A 19,598-nucleotide genomic window follows, 5' to 3' on the forward strand; every position below is an offset into this window, starting at 1 on the left:
CCCAGAAAACTGAGGGGACATCAGTTGGACTCTGGGCCTTCCTACTTCTCCTACAGCACGTGGCCTTCCTTTGATTCTAGATACTACATTTCCCAGGCTCCAGAGACCAAATGGTCTCTCCATTTTGTTCTCTTCCTCTTTCCTATCATTATTCCTTTTTCCTGCTTCAACTTTATTAGTAAAGAAGGTGATGTTTTGTTGTGCTCTCTCTCAATTCTTTTCTTGTTCTTTTTTTTTTTTACTAAAGTATAGTTGGCATACAACATAGTAATTCAGCAAGTCATATATCATACTGTGCTCACAAGTGTAGTTAGCATATGTCATCATGCAATGCTATTACAATACCTTTGATTACATTCCTTTTGCTGTACCTTTTGTCCCCATAACTTATTCATTCCATACCTGGAAGCCTCTACTTCCCACTCTCCTTCACCCATTTTGTCCATTCTCCCACTCTCCTCCCCTCTGGCAGCTACCAATTAGTTCTCTGTGTTTATGAGTTTGTTTCTGCTTTTGTTTGTTTGTTTGTTCATTTGTTTGCCTGTTTGTTTTTATTCCACATATAAGTGAAATCGCATAGTATTTTTCTTTCTCTATCTGACTTATTTTATGTAGCATGATGCCCTCTGGTCCATTCACTTTGTCTCCAATGGCAAGATCTCATTCCTTTTTATGGATGAGCAATATTCCATTGTGTATACACACACACACACACACACACACATATACACACACACACATATATAATGAATATACATATTCATTAATCTAGGGATGGACACTTGGGTTGTTTCCATATCTTGGCTATTATAAATAATGCTGCAATAAATATAGGGGTACATACATCTTTTCAATAAATTAGTGTTTTTATTTTTGTTTTTGGGGGGGGTAAATACCCAGTAGTGGAATTCCTGGATCATTTCGTATTTCTATTTTTAATTTTTTGAGAAGTTTCCATGCTGTTTTCCACTATACTTGTTACATTCCCATCAGCAGTGCATGAGGGTTCCCTTTTCTCCACATCCTCATCCACACTTGTTATTTCTTGTCTTTTTGATACTAACCATTCTGACAGGTGTAAGGTGGTACCTCGTTATGGTTTTGATTTGCATTTCCCTAATGACTACTGATGTTGAACATCTTTTCATGTGTCTATTGGCCATCTGGATGTTTTCTTTAGAGAAATGTCTATTCAAGTCCTCTGCCCACTTTTAAATTGGACTAATTGTTTTTTTGTTTTGCTTTGGTGTTGAGTTGTACAAGTTCTTTATATATTTTGGATATTAACTCCTTATTGTCTATATCATTTGTAAATATATTCTTCTATTCATTGCCCTTTCATTTTGTTGATGGTTTCCTTTACTATACAAAGGCTTTTTATTTTGGTGTGATCCCAATAATTTAATTTTGCTTTTGTTTCCTTTGCCTGAAAAAACATATCTAGTACGATGTTGCTAAGGTTGATATCAAAGATACTATTTATGTTTTCTTCTAGGACTTTTATAATTTCAGGTCTCACATCTATGTCTTTGATCCATTTTGAGCTTATTTTTGTGTATGATGCAAGAAAGTGGTCCAGTTTCATTCTTTTGCCTGTAGCTGACCAGCTTTCCCAGCACCATTCCTTGAAGGGACTGTCTTTTCCTTGTATATTCTTACTTCCTCTGTTGTAGATTAATTGACCTTATAAGCATAGGTTTATTTCTGGGCCCTCCGTTCTGTTCCATTGATCTTTGTGTCTATTTTTTGTGCCAATACCATATAGTTTTGATTACAGTAGCTTTGTCTTTCCTATCATTATTAAAATGTACTTTCTTCTTCCTTTCAGGAATGAAGAGACATGATGAGAGAGTTTACACTAAGGTGTTAATTTAAACAAGTAAATGCTTTATGTGTCATATTAAACCCAATAGCACATAACATAAAACTTACTTAAATATTATCTTAATATTTTTAAGTGTACAGCTCAGTAGTTTTAAGCACATTCACCCATTACTGTGCAAACATCACTACCATTCATCTCTGGAACTCTTTCCTTTTGCAAAACTGACTCTATACCCATTACACAATAACTCACCATGTTCCCCCCCCAACCCCTGGCAACCACCATTCTACTTTCTGTCTCTATGATTTTGACTACTCTAAGTTTCACCCTATATAGGTGGAATGATACAGTATTTGTCTTTTTGTGACTGGCTTCTTTCATTTAGCATGAAGTCCTCAAGTTCATCCACGTTATAGTAATTGTCAGCATTTCCTTTCTTTTTAAGACTGAATATTCAATTTTATGTATAGATCACATTTTGCTTATCCATTCATTCATTGATGGACACTTGGGTTGCTTCTACATTTTAGCTTTATGAATAATGGATGTACAAATATTTGTTCAAGACTCCACTTTCAATTCTTTTGACTATGTATCTAGAAGTAGAGTTGCTGGATCATATGGTAATTCTATTTTTAATTTTTTTGAGGAAATGCCATACTCTTTTCCATAGTGGCTACATCATTTTACATTCCCACTAACAGTGCACAAGGGCTCCAATTTCTCCACATTCTTGCCAACACTTGTTATTTTCTTTTTCTTTCCTTCTTTTTAAAAAAGTATTAACCATCCTACGGAATGTGAGGTAGTATCTCATTGTACTTTAAATTGCCATTTCATTAATAATTGGTTCTATTTGGTTTTGCTTCATATATTTTGCATATCTTTTATTAGATGAATATGCATTTGAAATTATGTTCTCTTCATGAATTGATCTTAATCATTATGAAAATATCCTCTTTTCCTGATATTATTGGCTCATATCTATTTTGTCTTCTATTAATATAGCTACTTTAGTTTTCCTTTCATTAGAGTTAATGTAGTATGCCATATTTCATCCTTTTACTTTTTTATGCTAAAAGTAAGTTTCAGATAGGGTGGAATATGTCTGTGTTTAAATCTAATATGACAACCTTTGCTTTTTAATTGAGATTTTTAGACTATTTATATTTACTGTAATTATTGGTGCTATTGGGTTCAAATCTACCATCTTGCTATTTGTTTCTATATCATTTATCTGTACTTTGTTACTTTCACCCTTTTTTTCAACTTTTTTTTTGGATAATACAAGAGTATATTTTATGATTTCATTTTATACCCTTTCCTTGTTTACTGTCTATAACATTTTGTGCTTTTATAAAATGGCTTCTTTAAACTATGTAGTATATATATTTAATTTATCACAGTCTATCTTCAAGTAAAATTACAGCACTTCACATATATTATAAGAATCTTGTAAGAGTATACTTCCATTTTTCCCCTCCTGGCCTTTATGCTACTGCTACCATACATTTTATTTCTATATATGTTATAAATACCATAAGACATTGTTTTTTTTATTTAAACAGTGATATTTTAAAGACATTTAAATAATAAGAATAAAAGGTTTTTTTATATTTACCCATTTTCAGAGCACTTCATTCTTGACATAGATCCAAATTTCTCTCAGATGTCATTTTCCTTCTGCCCAAAGAATGTCCTTTAACATTTCTTAGAGTGTGGGCCTGAGGATGATGAAATCTTTCAGCTTTTGTAAGACTCAAAAAGTTTTTATGTTGCCTTGATTTATTTATTTTTTAAGACTTTATTTATTTGAGAGAGAGAGAGAGAGAGAGCATGAGCTGGGGGAGGGAGAGGGAGAAGCAGACTCCCTGGATGAACAGGGAGCCTGATGTGGGGCTCCATCCCAGGATCCTGGGACCATGACCTGAGCTGAAGGCAGACCCTTAACTGACTGAGCCACCCAGGCGCCCCATATGTTGTCTTTATTTTTAAAGATATTTCACTGGGTATAGAATTATAAGTTGAGAGTTTTTCTTTTTTCTTTCCAGCACTTTAAAGACGTTGCTGTCCTGTCTTCTGGGCTGTGTTGTTACTTATAAGTTGGCTGTCATTATTTTCTTTGTTCTGTATATACCATCTCTTTTCCTCCTTCTGGCCGTTTTTAAGATTTTCTATTTATCAGTGGTTTTAAGCAGTTTGATTATGATGTAACTTTTTAAAAAATTTATTTTTAAATATTTTATTTATCTATGAGAGAGAGAGAGCACGAGAGAGAGCATGAGTGGGTGAGTGGGGGGAGGGAAAAAACGGACACCCCACTGAGCACGGAGCCTGATGCAGGGCTCAATCCCAGCACCCTAGCATCATGAGCTGAAGACAGATGCTTAACTGACTGAGCCACTCAGGTGCCCTGATTATGATGTAAGTTGGTGTAATTTTTTTCTGCCTCATATTTCTTTTCCTCAGGGTTTGGTGAGTTTCTTGGATCTGCAAATTTATCGTTTTTATTATTTGGAATTTTTCAGCCATCATTTCAATATTTCTTTAACTATTTTTCTGTTTCCTCTTTCTTCGGGTGCTACAATCACATGTGCCCCAGGACACCTGAAGTTGTCCCACAGCTCAAAGATGCTCTGTTTACTTTTTTTATTATTCAAATGTAATTAATGTGCAGTGTTATATTAATTTCAGGTGTGCCATGTAGTGGTTCACCAATTTCATGCATTTCTCAGTGCTCATCAGGATAAGTGTACTCTTTGTTCCCCTCACCTATTTCACCAATCCTCCAACATCCACTTCCCCTTTGGTTACTATCAGTTTGTTCTCTATAGTTAAGAGTCTGTTTTTGTTGTTGTTCTCTTTTTTCCCTTTGTTTGTTCATTTGTTTTGTTTCTTAAATTCAACATATGAGTGAAATCATATGGTATTTGTCTTTCTCTGACTGTCTTATTCCACTTACCATTATACTCTCTAGGTCCATACATATTGCTGAAAATGGTAAGATTTCATTCTGTTTAACTATTTTTCAGTCTTTTTTTCCTCTTTGTGTTTTATTTTAGATAGTTTTTATTGCCTTCTGTCAGATTAACTAATACTTTCTTCTGTAATGTTTAATCTGCTATTAACCTAATCCAGTATATTCTTCATCACATATAATTTTTATGTCTAGAAGTTCAGTTTGGGTCATTTTTCTATCTTTCATGTCTTTACTTATTAGGTTTAATTTTTCATCTAGTTTCTTGAACATATGAAATAGTTCCAGTAACAACTTTAATGACCTTGTCTACCAATTCTGTCATCTGTCTTCTTTCTGGGTTGATTTCATGAGATTGGCTTTTTTCTTCATTATAGGTAATATTTTCTCAATTCTTTGGTAAGTCTGATAATTTTTGACTGAATGGCAAACACTGTGAAATCCAGACCTTTGGATATTGTTGGGTACTGGATATTTTTTGATATATTGTATTTCTAGGCTTTGTTCTGGCATGCAGTTAAGTTACTTGAACAGTTTAACCCTTTCAGGTCTTGCTTTTAAGCTTTGTTTGGTGGTATTAAAACAGTCTTTAGGGTTAATTTCCACCACTAAGGGAAAAATAATCTTTTCTGCATATTCATGAATTATGAAGTTTTCTACTCTGGCTTAAGGGGGCAAGAAGTATTCCTGTCCCTCTGTGAGAACAAAAAATTGTCCCTCTGTCTTCTCAGTAGTTCTTTTCCTGGCATCAGGTAATTTCTTCACATGCATGGTTTGATCCACCTCAGCAGAAGGCTTGAGGGGGATTCTCTCCAGGTCTCCAAAGCCCCACCTTCCCCTCTGCCCCATAGTCTTCTACCCTCCAGTATTTTGCCTTGCGAACTCTCACTGCCCTGCTATCTCCAGAGTCCCACCTCCATCTCTTCAACTAAGACAGATTTCTAGCTGGGTTTCCACTCCCTACACTGTAGCCTGGATACTCACACTAGGCAACAAGCTGGGCCGTTGTAGGATTCACCTTTTTTGTTTGCCATCTCAGGGTACAGTTTTTCATTGTCTGATGTTCAATGTCTTGAAAATTATTATTTCTTATGTTTTGCCTGGCTTTTTAACAGATCATGGGCATTGCCTGGGAGTGCTTTTAAAAATCCAGATTCCTGAAATCTGTCATTGACCAATTTGAGGCCACCTTCGGAGTAGTGGCCAAATATATACCAGATGGCTGACATTGTTCTCTTTCTAACTGGAATGCCAGTATTTCCTGTGCAAACTTGCATCAGGATCTCTCATTAAAGGAGCCAGTCACTTCTGCTCAGGATCTGGGTGGAAATAACATTTATTTGGAGTAAATGGGTTTACTGGAACTAGATAGAAAGTGTCTGGAGGAATCCATAGAAACCAGATGAGAATCTAGTAGGTGTGGCTATGGTCTTGACAAACAACTTGTGATTTTCTTTCCGATGTATGACTCTGTAGCTCACTTTTCTTCAGCCATCAACTTAATGGCCAGGTGATGGGGCCTGAGGCTCTGTGAGGCTCCAAGAAGTGTTAAGTATTATTAAGATTCTGATAATTATTTTTATCAGTTTTGTCTTTCTTCTTGCTGTCTCTCTACCCTTTCAAGGGGAATGAAAGTTCTCTGATTACATGGTGGGGAAAAAGTCTCCTTCACTCCACTTATAATATATTTATGAAGGGCAACATCGACCCGATGAAGTGTAAGGATACTGTAACCGACACATCTTTATTGAGCCCCAGCTCTATGCCAAGTATTAAAGGAGAACCAATAACACATAGGATCTGGTTCCTGGTCTGAAGGAATTTACTTCTTGGTTGTAGAAGGAACACCTACAATTGTGAGACCATTTTTCAACAAAATAACACAGAATGTAACCAGTAGCTTTAGACCAGCAGATGTCATATGAGCTCAGAATAGGAGTAGAAGGGACCAGGTGTCAGGAGCTGGAAAAAATGACTGACTTTTCATGATGGCTATGTTCCTGAAGATAGCAATTGCATAATACTCAGAAAGCTCCAAGGAAGGGGGGCAAAATAGAGCCTAGAGAGTGGACAGTGTGGAGGGGGAGGACCAGAGTCAGGCAGGCAGAAGAAGAGAATGCTAAGAGTAGCCAAAGCTACTGTGTCTCTTGCCAGAGAAGAGCCCAGAGGACATCCAAAAATAGTATAAGGGCATAGATTCAGATTGCCACAGATGGAAGTCTCATACTCCTTTACCACACGTTAGAATTTCATGCAAATATTTACATACTCAGCATCTTTCAGTCATCACAGTAGGCTCATGAAAGAAGCAGGACACATAATTGTTGTCATTTGACAGAAAAAGAAACAGGGTAGGAAAGGTTAAATTGCTTTTGCATAGTGACCTGAATAGGACAAGAAAGAACCAAGACCAAAACCCATAGATGTTCTATCTATACAACTTCAGCTTGATACCCTCTGCCTCCATGGATGACCCAGCCTGGGGTGGGGAGTCCTGAACCCAGCTCAGATCCTACAGGGATGATTTGACCCAAATATGAAACTAAAACTTAGTCCAACTCTGGGTGAGGTGTGGGTGTGAGGACATTGGCTGTGTCTTTCTGCACACATGTGCCCATACAGGAAAGTGGAGAAGGAAGCCAAGTGCTTGGTGACCACTTTCAAGTCAAAGGAGAGAAAAAGACTCTTGTTGCCTTGGGGAGGGGAAAGGGAGGAAATGGGGGGGGGGAGTCTGCTTTTTAAGCCCATTAAGGGGGAAGAGCCAGGAGCCAAGCATCCAATTAATCTGACATCTCTTGCAGCCAAAATATCTGAGGATATAAGAAGAGAATTTAATATGTGGAGGCTTGGGAGAGAAGTGACTAATAGCTGGAAAACAGCCCCAGTTTATTTAAAAAATAGGTCAGGCCCAACAAATCCAATAGATTCCTTCCCAGCAGTTACTGATCCAGGAGACAGAGGGAGTGCCGTGTGGGTGCAATGCCATTTTGATTTAAAGCAGGCACTGCTGTTGTACAACAAAGAGACAGCCAAGGGCTGACGGGAAGCACCCAGACACAGTGCACAGGTGCCAAGGACTGCCCTTTGAGTTGAGGCACATCATGACCCTGGCAATTACAGCAAGTTAGGGACTTGCCCAAGGTCCCCCTAGCCTAAAGGTGGCACAGCTACACTCAATCCAAGCTCTTTCACTGTGGGAGCTAAGGTGCTTTCTGTGAATTGTGGCTGCCTCTGGTCCAGGTGTCCTTGGGCCAGCCCTGACATTTGGGTATCACAGTAGCACCAAGGCTATTCCAGGCTGGCCCTGGGGACTGCATTAGGGGTCAGAGAGTGATGGAGAATGCAGGTAGCTGTCCTCAGCTCTGTGAGGACCAGGATTTCATAGGCATCACTTGGGGGAGCTTGTTAAATGTGCAGCTTGTTGGGTCTCACCCCAGAGGCTCTGACTCCATTGGTCTGGGTTGGGGCCTGAGACCCAACCCAAGGTGGCTGATGCAGATTTTAAGAGAGAAACACTGTCCTAAATCAGAGCCCCACAGATAGTTTCCTCAGAACATTAATTTCTAGAGATGTTTATAGATCTCTCAGAAGAAAAGGATGTCGCAGCCATAAATTTGGTAGCAAAAGACACCCTAACTCCCTCTTGGAGATGCACAATTTGTTTTAGCAAATTAAAGGTTTAAATGTATTGCAATTAAGAAATCTCTTCGCATTTTTCAGTATATACATATATCAAATCATTATGTTGTACCTTAAACTTATACATTATATGTCAATTATACTTCAGTAAAGCTGGGGAAAAAAATGAAAAAAATCTCTTTAGCTTACTTGTCCAAACTTACTTGACCATGGAACCCCTTTTCTAGGAATATCTATTCTGTAGAATACACTGTGGAATAATGTAACGCTAGACCAGTGGGGCTCAAACTCTGTGATACATCAGAGTCACATGGAGGCTTGTTAGAACAGATTGCTAAACCCTACTACAGAGATTATGATTCAGTGGTTTCTGGTAAAGGCTGAGAATTTGCATTTCTTACAGGCTCCAAGGAGATGCTGATGCTGGTGGTCTAGGGACTAGACATTGAGAACCACTGTCTTAGATCCCTTGGTAAGCCCTGGCTCAGGCAAGTGTTCTGCCAGGCCTCCTGGCAACATTCCCCAGGGCAAAGCATTCACCAGTAGGAAAGTGGGGGCTAAGAATAGTGGGTGGCAGGATCCGAGGGAAGAGGATTCTAGGGAGGACAGCCTTGGAGGGAACTTGAGTCTAAAGTAATAAAGCATGTGAAGATTGGTTCTGCCAAGATACCAGTCGTAGTCAGGGACACTGTAAAACAGGATGATCCCAGTGGGTGACAGCAGCTGACACTCTGTGACATGCATCAGTGCTTGGCCCTGCCCCAGGGAGGTCTAGAGAGAGTCTATGACTTTAAAGAGCCAACTCTACTGAGGGACATGAGAATGACTGTTGACAAATATACAGGCCAAGGTGCCCTGGAGGCCATGCACAGGAAGACATCACAGTCTTGTGGGACCAGCAGCATCTAGATGCTTCCCCCCATCCTCCAGATTCACAGGTTTCTGACTCCCAGGGTGAGAAACCATGAGCTGGGGCTATTTACTCTAGTATAGCACTTTTTTGTGGGGAGGCTGACATTTGACATTACTTTGCTGGGACTCATCTTCAGCCCAGGTGATAGGAAACATGGCTGCAGAAGAGTAGATGTGAGGGTGGAAACAGGGTTGTCTTTGGCCAAAGGCAGACATGAAAGCTATACATTTTTGTTGTGATCTTGGACAATAGGAGAGGTCCACATGCCCAGCAGAGCCCTGTTGCCTGACATTCTACCATTAGAATTTTCTCCTTTCAGTTAAAGCTCTGGTCCCTATCTAAAGGCAGACAGATGGTGCTAGGAGAGCTCACCCTAGGTGATTACCAATGACATGGACCACAAGATCACAGTCTCGTGAGTAAAAATCAGGATGAAGAAATAGTGTGATGAGTGTCTGAGGGTGACCCTGGGACAGGGGCCAGATGTGAGCACGGGCTAGAAGAAGGTGGGAGAGAGACAAAGTCGTCTGGGAAGAAAGATGTGGTGAGACCTGGCGAGGGGGTCACCCCTCCTCCCACACTTTCCTCTGCCCACCTTGCGGTGACCCACCCTTTGCAGTCCCCTTTCTGTTCCCTCCATGGGACCTCAGGCCAGGCAGGCTGCTGCTGAGGACAGACGACTCAGGTTAGAAAAAGCTGTCTTGACATTTGGAAAACAGAGCAGGATTTGGCTCCTCCAGTGGAGCCTCTTGTTCTCAGGAAAATCATTTTTACAGCTTGGGCTGGTGCCAGTAAGAGCCATTTATAGCCCAATGGGCTTGGGTTAGCTTCAGCTGCCTGGTGCAGAAAGTGCTGGCTTCTCTCTGCCCCCTGCTGCCTAGCTTTCCCCATCATATCTCCCTCACCTCCACTCTCCTTCCTCAAGACCTCTTTTCCCTCTCCCCCACCACTCCTTCTCTATTTTCTTAGAGGCTCCAGTTCTGGATTTGCCTGTGTGACCCTAGACACATTCCTTTTCTTATGTGGGCTTCAGTTCCTCCTTCTATAAACTGGAGCTTTCTGTTTGTTCCCCTTTGAACTCAGTTACCTTGGAGAGGTACCTACCTCTGCCTACCTGCACTGAGGCATTTTCTTCTTTTTAGTCATTGCCTGTTGACCCCTTTTTCTGCAGGACTGGACTTCTTGTCTTGGTCAGCTTTGCCACCTATTTCTGAGCACAGGGCTCCTAGCAGGAGCTCAGTTAAGCTTGGTGTGACTGAACTGAGCTAACCACAGCATCAATGTCAAGAGCATGACTTTGGTGTCCAACAGATAGCAGTTTAGGTCCTGGCTCCATTACTTGTGAGCTCTGCCTAAATTTTTTGAGCATCAGTTTCTTTGTCTGTAAATTTTAGTGCCTCATTGAGTTATTAGGAGGATTTTATGAGATGGTGTTTGTCAAGTGCTTAGCACAGTGCCTAGCATTAGGGATCAATCAACGTCAGGGATCAATCAGCAGCAGCAGCATCACCTATCATCTACCCTTATTTTCAGATGGAAGTGAGTTAGATAAAAAAATTGCTCCCCCTGAACCCTCATCCTTGCCTCTCCACCCCTTCAAGGGCCAGCTCAAACACTCAGCTCAGGAAGCCATCCTCCTTTTGGTCTCCAGCTTTGGTGCTTCCTCCAGCTTTGGTGTTTCCACAACCCTTTTAGCTTATCTCAGCATTTAGTGGGACTTGGGCCCATTCACCCCAGCAGAATGGGGTGGACTAGGAAGATCATAGATGATTTACTGGGGAGAAAAATTGCTGAAGATGCCTTGGGAGAGGCCAGGCCTAGAGGCAGTTTACAGTATCTAAAGACTCCCAATCAGCAGTTGGCACTAAGAGTAGAAGACAAAGTCAGAAATCCTGACAGTGACAGGTGAGTCTCAAAAGACCAGGAAATCAGGCAACATGCTATTCTGCAAATAGTGGTGCCCTGAGCCTGAGGCCCTTGGGAGGAGGTGGGAGAGCAAGGCAGGGCTTCTGTATGCATTGCAGCACCAAGCATCCCACTGCATTAAGGATGGAACTTGAGAGTAATGTGAGCACAAGTCTCATGCTGCAGTGCTAGAGGGGTTAAAACATCTAGTGGGAAGGAACTTGGGCACAGGGAGAAAATCAGAGCTGTGACAGCCACAGCTATGAGGAGACTGAGGAGCTGAGGTTGAGAGTCAGTCTGGCCTCCATCTCCCACTGTGATTCCCAAGCCTTGTCTGCGCTCTCAGCCAATGTAGACAAGATGAGTTGAAATTTGAAGGCTGCCTTCACCCAGAGCCTCTGGTCGACCTATGGAGGAGTCAGGGCTTCTGACTTCCCAGATGAACCCACCATTGTCCTCCAAGACCCATCCCCTACGTTGCTCGAGTCTTTCCAGGGCCATGGAGGGTAGGCAGATGTGGCAACAGCTGGGTTTTCAGATACTGTCCAAAGGACCTTCCACTGTGGCTTAACCAACTTTGATAGCTTCCACAGAAACATCTGGATTCCTATACTGGTTCCTATATGCCTGTATGGGGACCTAGAAGGTTTGTATATACCTCTGTTCTTCCACAGAACCTGCACAGTGCTTTGCCACAGCTGATATTCAGTAGGTATGTATGGAATGAAAAGCAACACTCCAGGTAGCTGAATGCCTGGGGATCATGGGTCACTGCTGTTTCCCATCCCACTCCCAGCCTCTAGGGACAGGACACAACTATCAGCTAATGGACAGAGCGCAAGTCCCCTCTGCAAGAGGCTGAGCCAGGCTGACAGCCTTTGGGACCAGGGACTGGGCCACAGATACCTATTTGTCCTCATGGTTTGACCTGTGGTTATCGAAGTGAATGCCCCCCCAAATCCATTCACCCGCTTGCCTCATGAATGCAATGCACGGTGCATAGTAGACGCTTTCCAAGTTGGCAATGGAGGAAAGAATCTCAGGAACCCTGTGGAAAAGGGAACCTCAGAATAAGAGCTAAGGGGTGCAGGAGGCCCTTGTACGTATGCTGCCCAGACCAGCTAGGAATTTTTCTCCTCTTAATACCTTTAAATAGAGTCAAGATTGGGGTCAGCTTCATGCATGGAGAATTCATCAGCTCTAGAAGTGACTGCACAGCTTCCTAGTATGGCGTCCTTCTGGATAAGTGAGGCTAGCGACAGGTTGTCTTTGCTTTCCTGCTGTTGAGTGGCCATTGGATTGCAGCGCTTGTCTCGCACATCCTCAGAGGAGGGGCAGTTGCAGAACTGGAGGGATGAGGACACATCCTCCGGAGCCTATCCCCCCACATCCCCTGGTGCCTCCAAGGTCCTCAGAGAAGGAGGCTTCTGGCTTCTCTCCCTGGCACAGCCTCATTCCCCTCTACCTCCTTCCCTGGCGGTCTCTCCCAAGTGAGCTCCTTAGCCCCTCTCTGAGCAGATGGTTTCCCGCCAGAGGGCCAGCCTCGGCTTCTTTTCAGAGGTCTGGGATCGCATTTCTTTTTTTTTTTTTTTTTTGCCAATATTATTATGCTTTGCTCTTTTCAAAAGTAGTACATGTGAATGGCATACATTTTAGAAAGTATCAACAAGCACAGGAAAGGAAAGAATTAACTGTTTATCATCCAACACCAATATCATCCAACACAAATAAGTCATAATTGTCGCCAATTCTGGTGACTTCCTTGAGTCTCCCCTCTTAACACAGGCATGAATAAGTTTTAATTTTAAAAATATGTCTTCTCCCACTTGTTCTCCTCAACCCACAGTTTATCGTGATCATATTTCTTTTATTAAACACTCTGCCACAACATTACAAACGGATGTATAACATTCTGTTGTGTGGATGTACCATAGTTTATGTAATCAGTTTTGTTTCGTGGAACCTCTAGGTTGACTCCTATTTTTGTGTTATCTGCCATGATTCTTTCCTCAAGATGAATTCCAAAAGAAGTAATTACTGGGTTTAAGGATTTGTGCTTTCAAAGACTTTTAATGCATTTTTATCAAACTGCCTTCCAGAAAAATCCTCTCTAGAACTATATAAAAGTACCTCTTTCTCTACAGCCTTTACAAGTGCAGTGTTATCATAGTTGTGGGAGGAGTCAAGCTTATTTAATAATTAAAAATTATAACTTTTTTTTAATTTGAAGCTACCTGGTTTCTAGAGAGGCTAAATATTTTTGCCTCATGTTCATTTGCCATTTGTGTTTATTTTCATGTGAATTAACCGTAAGATCCTTTGTTCAATGCTAAATGAAGGATGCTTGCTTTCCTCTTATTGGTTTATAAGAGCTCTCTACATATTAAGGATATTCACTTTCATCCATCTATGTTAGAAAGGTACTTCTCATTTTATCAGTTGCTTTTCAATTCTATTTATGATGTTTATTGACTGGGACTGTACTATTCTGCTTGATATGACTCAATGACATTTTAGAAGTCCAATGTGCTATCCATTGCGCCACAGAGCCGGCTGACTCAATGACATTTTAAACTTCACAAATCCAAGCGGAAATTCATTATTCCCCCCTTTTGCCTCACCTGCTCTTCCTGCTGACTTGCTTTTTTCTGTTAATGTCACCACTGTTTTTCTGGTCACCCAGGCTTGAATTGTTGGGGTCATCTTGGGTTCCAACATTTCTCTTTCCCCCTATATCCTGTCAGTGCCAGCCCCCAGGCAATCTCTGTGTAGATTCAATCCCTGTCATTTCCCTGGCAGGCGGGCCCTCTAACACAATGGTAGTTCTGGTTCTCATTATTTCTTGACTGGACTTTGAAAATGGCCTCATAAGTTCATACCTTGCTTCCCCAACCCTAGTCCCTTGACTTGTCATTTCTCCTCCTTGCCCCTCCTGCTCACCGCCACCACATTCATCTTCCTAAAGTAGAGCTTAAGCATGGAACTCTCTGGTAACAAACCACCAACAACTCCCCATTGTCTTGTATTTAATTACAACCTCTTAGCCTGGCCTTAACTTCCTTTCAGTGGAATCTCCCACTATCTCAGCCAAGTTGCTCCTCAAATAAGCTCACAGCTTTCTGCCCCTTTACCTTTTGCTCCAGCCATTCCCTCCTCCTAGAATTCTCTCCCACCATTTCCACCTACCAAAATCCATTCAGAAAGATCCCCACCTACCCCACTGCCAGCTATCCCAAGCTTTTCTGATTCTTTGAAGTGAATTCTCTCTTTGAAACTCCCAGAACAATTTGCTCAAGGTTCTCTTGTAAAAAAATTCCTATTCCATCATCTAGTGGAGACTTCTAAGGTTTTATTTTCCTACCAGAAAGCAGAGTCCTTTGAGGGCACTCTTACTATTCGTCTCTGTTCTTCCACAGAACCTGCACAGTGTTTTGCCACAGCTGATATTCAGTAGGTATTTATGGAATGAAAAACAACACTCCAGGTAGCTGAATGCCTGGGGATCATGGGTCACTGCTGTTTCCCATCCCACTCCCAGCCTCCAGGGACAGGACACAACTATCAGCTAATGGACAGAGCGCAAGTCCCCTCTGCAAGAGGCTGAGCCAGGCTGACAGCCTTTGGGACCATGGACTGGGCCACAGTCACCTCTTTGTCCTCATGGTTTGACCTGTGGTTATCGAGGTGAATGCTTCCCCAAATCCACTCATCACTTTGCCTCATGAATGCAATGAATGGTGCATGGTAGACATTTTGTAAGTTGGCAGCTGAGAAAAGGATCTCAGGAACATCGTAGGAGAGAGAACCTTGGAATCAGAGTTGAACGGCAGCTAAGGGGTGCAGGAGGCTCCTGTGACCCTGACCATGCACGCTGCCTGGACCAGGAGGACTTTTTCTCTCTTTAACATTTTTAAATAGAGTCAAGATTGGGGTCAGCTTCATGCACGGAGCCTTCTTTAGCTTTAGAGGTGACTCTGCAGCCAGCATGGGAGTATGTAACTGACACAGTCTATTTTTAGCCTCCCAGAGACCATGACCAACATCCCAAGATGAGGGTGGGCACACCTGCTGCATTCTAATGAGGCAGCCCCGATTGCCTCTGCCAGCCAGGCGGGATCTCTCTGACCTCAAATCTGATGTTGCTAAACTGGGAAGTCTGCTTATTTCCCAGAGGCTGTAGCCTAGATACACCAGGAAAATGGGACCATCACACTCCCTTGAGCTCACTCCCCTCCAGCCCAGGACACAGGGCAGTCTGGGGGCTGTACGCACAGCACAATGGAGAGATGGAATCACTTGGGTTTCTTGATCTTGCTCTGTCCTAGGGCCGCCCTATTTCCCTTGTTGGGAAGGAGATTAATAAGTATGAGCTGATTCAGCTCACAAATGAGAAAATCAAGGCATGAAACAGACATGTTTATGTAATCTGAATAATATTGATAACGGTAATAATAATATTAGAGCTTACTATTACCAGGCACTGTTCTAAACACTTCCCATGTATGAACTCACCCAAACTTTTTGACTGTTCGCTCAGATGGGTTTTACTATGATGTCTATTTTATGGAGCAGGAGACTGAGGCACATGATGACAAATGACTTCCGAAGGTCATTTGTCAGCCACTAAGCAGCAGGGCTGTGTTTCAAAGCCAGGCAGTGTGGCCCCAGGATTTGTGCTTTATACCATACCACCTGCCTCTCAATATCCGTTTTTAATTTTACTAGAGGCAGGATGGGATCCAGGAGTCCCAGAGGATCAACTACCGGCTAATCCTGCTTATCTATATTTTAAACTTTTACCCTGCTTTGAGGCCTTTGCTGTGCTGTGCACACCTGGATTCCTATGCTCCAGGGAGAGAAGTTTCTTCTTCTAGGATGACCTCATGTCTGCAGTCAAGCCAAATGTTTGGGCTCCAAAACTCCCTGAACTTCCTCTCCTTCTCCCTCCTCCTCTTAGCCTGTGAAGGCAGAGGTGCTGGCCAGGGACTGGCAGCAGCAGCGGGGTGTAGTGTGGGGCTGCGTGGCAAGGGTAGGAACCCAGCAAGAGCATGCTTGGTTGTGCGCAGGCAGGAGGCCACCATCCGCGTGGGCATTCGCAGTTCAGAGTAGACTTCTGCTGAAGTTCAGAGTGAAGTTCACAGAAAGCAGGAGGGAAGACAATAGGCGTGAGGCCCCAGAACCTAAGAGACCTGCATTTTGGGGGACAAGTGTGGCCCGCTGGAGGGAAGCCCAGGGACTCGATCTTCCTACGGGTGCAGGTGGGATTCAGTTTAACAAATACCGATTATGTGCTAGGCCCTTTTATAAGCACTTCACAAATAACTACCTGATCCTCAGGGTGACTCTAGGACGTGGGGATCATTTTATTCCCATTTGAGGGATGGGGAAACCAAGGCACTGAGGGGTTAATTTTGCCTGAGGTCGGGCGCATAGCTCCTGAGTGGCAGAGCTGGGGTTCCGGTTTTGGCAGACTGGCTCTGGAATCTGTACTCCAGCCACCAGGCTATGTGACACTATGCATCTCTCCCTTTAGTGAGCATTCACTATTCGCCTATAAAGGAATGTATTTTTGTTTTCTTTAGCATATCTGGAAACTGAGGCCTAGATTGGCTCAGGTCACCCGACTAGTAAGTGATGAGATTGGGTTAATTTGAGGTCTTTTTGGCTCCTCAGTAGCATGGCGCCCCTCTACAAGTCACAGCCCTCAGTGGGCCTGCCAGAAAGCCGGAAGGGTCCATCTGCCCCTTAGGAGTGGCTGCTGTGGCGACTGGAGCAGGGGCTCAGGGAGGGGAAGGAAGGAGAGGCGGCATCTCAGAGGGCAGGACCTCAGTGCTGCTGTTGACACCAGGCCCCTTCTCTTCCCCTCAGGTGAGCAGTCCCCCCCCGCAGCCCCCTCAGCCCGTCGTCCCACCCAAGCCTGTGCAATGTGTCCATCATGTGTCCACTCAACCCAGCTGCCCAGGACGGGGCAAGATGTCCAAGCTGCTGAACCCGGAGGAGATGACCTCAAGAGATTATTACTTTGACTCCTACGCCCACTTTGGGATCCACGAGGTAAAGCATGCTGAGCTCGGTCCTGCTGTTCATCACTGTTTATGGAGGCAGCGTAATGTATTGTCTACTGTCATAAAGGGGGTTTTCCCAGGGGCCCAAGGCCCCTGGCCCTCCCTCCTGTGAGCCTCTCTGGGAGAGGGTCAGGGCCAGGCCGGCAGCAGGTGAGTATCTAGAAGCATATGTCTGTGTGTTTCTCGGCCAGACAGCAAGGGGGGCTTAAGGTTTCTTTGTTTTATGGTCCAGCCCCTGAGTCTTCGAGACCCTAAGCCCAGCTAATCCAGGTGGACCAGATGTCTTTGCTCTAGGTCCCTGCTCTAGGAGCTCAGATGCTTTGCAGCTCGAGTCCTGAGGCTGAGAACACCTTCCAGAGGCCATGATGTCTGGTCTTCAGGGAGGCCTGAACATGAACCCTTAGATCCTAGACCAATGAGCACCTCCAAGGGAAGAAATAAAGCAAGCTTCCTTGGAAACCTAGCCCAGGTCTGCCATCCTGATTGATTCTCGGGAAATTCTTGTGTCTAAATGCTTGACTTGTACCACAGCAGGGGAAGATTTATGTTCCTTGTGGAACAGAACAGAACTCCCCTACAGCCAGGAAGCCTCCAACCCCCTCAACTCCAGCATTTTCTCCAGCCACCCAGGTTGGGGAGTGCTTATTCATTAACCAGGAGCTTACGCAGTGCTGGGCACTGTTCTAAGCACATTATACATATCATTTCACTTAATCCTCCTAAGAACCCTATGAAGAAAATATTTCTATTATCTCCTTACAGTATGAAGAAATATTGAAAAAGGAATAAAGCCTTGCTTGCTTTGCAAATGCATTTTTGAAATAAGTCTCCAAGTTCCCCTTTCAATTAGATGCCTCTGTAAACCCTCCCTGTGACAAAATGGTAACACTGTCACTGCCAGAAGAGTATTTAAAAAATAATAGCCAGCACTTCTTCCCCCCACCCCCACCCCTTTTTTTGAGTGCTTACAGCATGCTGGGTGTTGTCCCAAGATTTTACATGATTGGCTCATTTATTCCTCGGGTCAACCCTATGAAGTTGGGTTTTGTCCCCAATTATAATTATTTGTGTGTTTGTTTTTAGACAAGCCAAATTTGTATTATTTAGTATTTACTCTTTTTGTTTCTGTTTTGGTTTCATATATTCCATTTTTACAGAGGCACATTATCCCCTATGCCACCCACCAACCTACTTATAAAATAATATAAATTCGTTATAATGAACTTGAGGAATACAGCATTATTCGTCCCCAGTTTATACATGAGGATGTGAGAACTTAAGAATCCAGATCAACTTTCCTTCCTTGCTTCTTTTGCGCACAAGGTCATAAGCTAACAAGTGGCAGAGCTAGGAATGAGGGACCCAGGAGGTTCATCCGTAACTACCATGCCTTATAGACTTTAAACCAGGTCTTTCTTTCTTTCTGGGAACTTTGACTTTGTTTCTGGTGGTTCCTTTGCAATTCCATGTGGAGACAGAGAGTGAAGGAGGGGTCCTTCAGTTAATTCTAGACTCAGAGACTCGGCTCCTTCACCTCTGGGAGACTCAGGGTTTGACCTCCCAAGAACTGCTGTTCACATAAAATTGTTAGGCGTGGGACCTACAGGGGAGGAAGAGTGGGCCCTGTGCTTGTTCTGGGGGTCCTGGCCTAGGAGGGCCAGGGCAGCTGAGCCTGCTCCTGTCCTTGGTGGCTCACATGTCATCTTAGGGCAGATAAGTGAGCTGCTGTACCTTCCCTGATCCTGCTCCCCATGGGAGTGGGAGTTGGGGTGAGGTGGTGCACTGAGCCCTATCCTAGGCCTGTGAGAGGTTCTGGGAGGCAGAAAGGACATCTTTAAGAGCTCACCCTGTCCCTAATTAGAGGACATGTCATCCACATGACAAATTCTTTTTTTTTTTTAAGATTTTTTATTTATTTGACAGAGAGAGACACAGCGAGAGAAGGAACACAAGCAGGGGGAGCGGGAGAGGGAGAAGCAGGCTTCCTGCCGAGCAGGGAGCCTGATGTGGGACTCGATCCCAGGACCCTGGGACCATGACCAGAGCCGAAGGCAGACGCTTAATGACTGAGCCACCCTGCCCCCCCCCCCATGACAAATTCTAACAGGCATGTGGGTCTGGGCACCTATTTCAATGAGGTAGATTCCTAGGAGAGATAGTAATTCCCCAAAATGCCTCCCCTTGGGCTTGCCTGAAATCCCTCCCCTAGAAACCAACCAGTCATGACGTGCACCTCATGCCCTTCCTTCCCTGGTCTTCAAGCTCCACACCCCC

The 19,598-nt window shown here is 43.4% G+C and overlaps 1 protein-coding gene across 3 annotated transcripts in view; it reads left to right on the forward strand.

Annotated features, from left to right (window-relative positions):
* Nucleotides 1-19,598, forward strand: part of PRMT8 (protein arginine methyltransferase 8) — a 91,435-nt gene that overhangs the window by 21,042 nt on the left and 50,795 nt on the right. For all 3 annotated transcript variants that reach the window (XM_025851853.2, XM_073886920.1, XM_073886921.1), the window contains exon 2: nt 17,128-17,313. In XM_025851853.2, the coding sequence (XP_025707638.2) occupies nt 17,128-17,313 (186 nt within the window). The remainder of the gene's footprint in view (nt 1-17,127; nt 17,314-19,598) is intronic.

This window comes from Callorhinus ursinus, unplaced genomic scaffold (assembly GCF_003265705.2).
Source record: "Callorhinus ursinus isolate GAN/ISIS: 27379988/994484 unplaced genomic scaffold, GSC_fseal_2.0 scaffold74, whole genome shotgun sequence".
NCBI classification, from domain to species: Eukaryota; Metazoa; Chordata; class Mammalia; order Carnivora; family Otariidae; genus Callorhinus; species Callorhinus ursinus.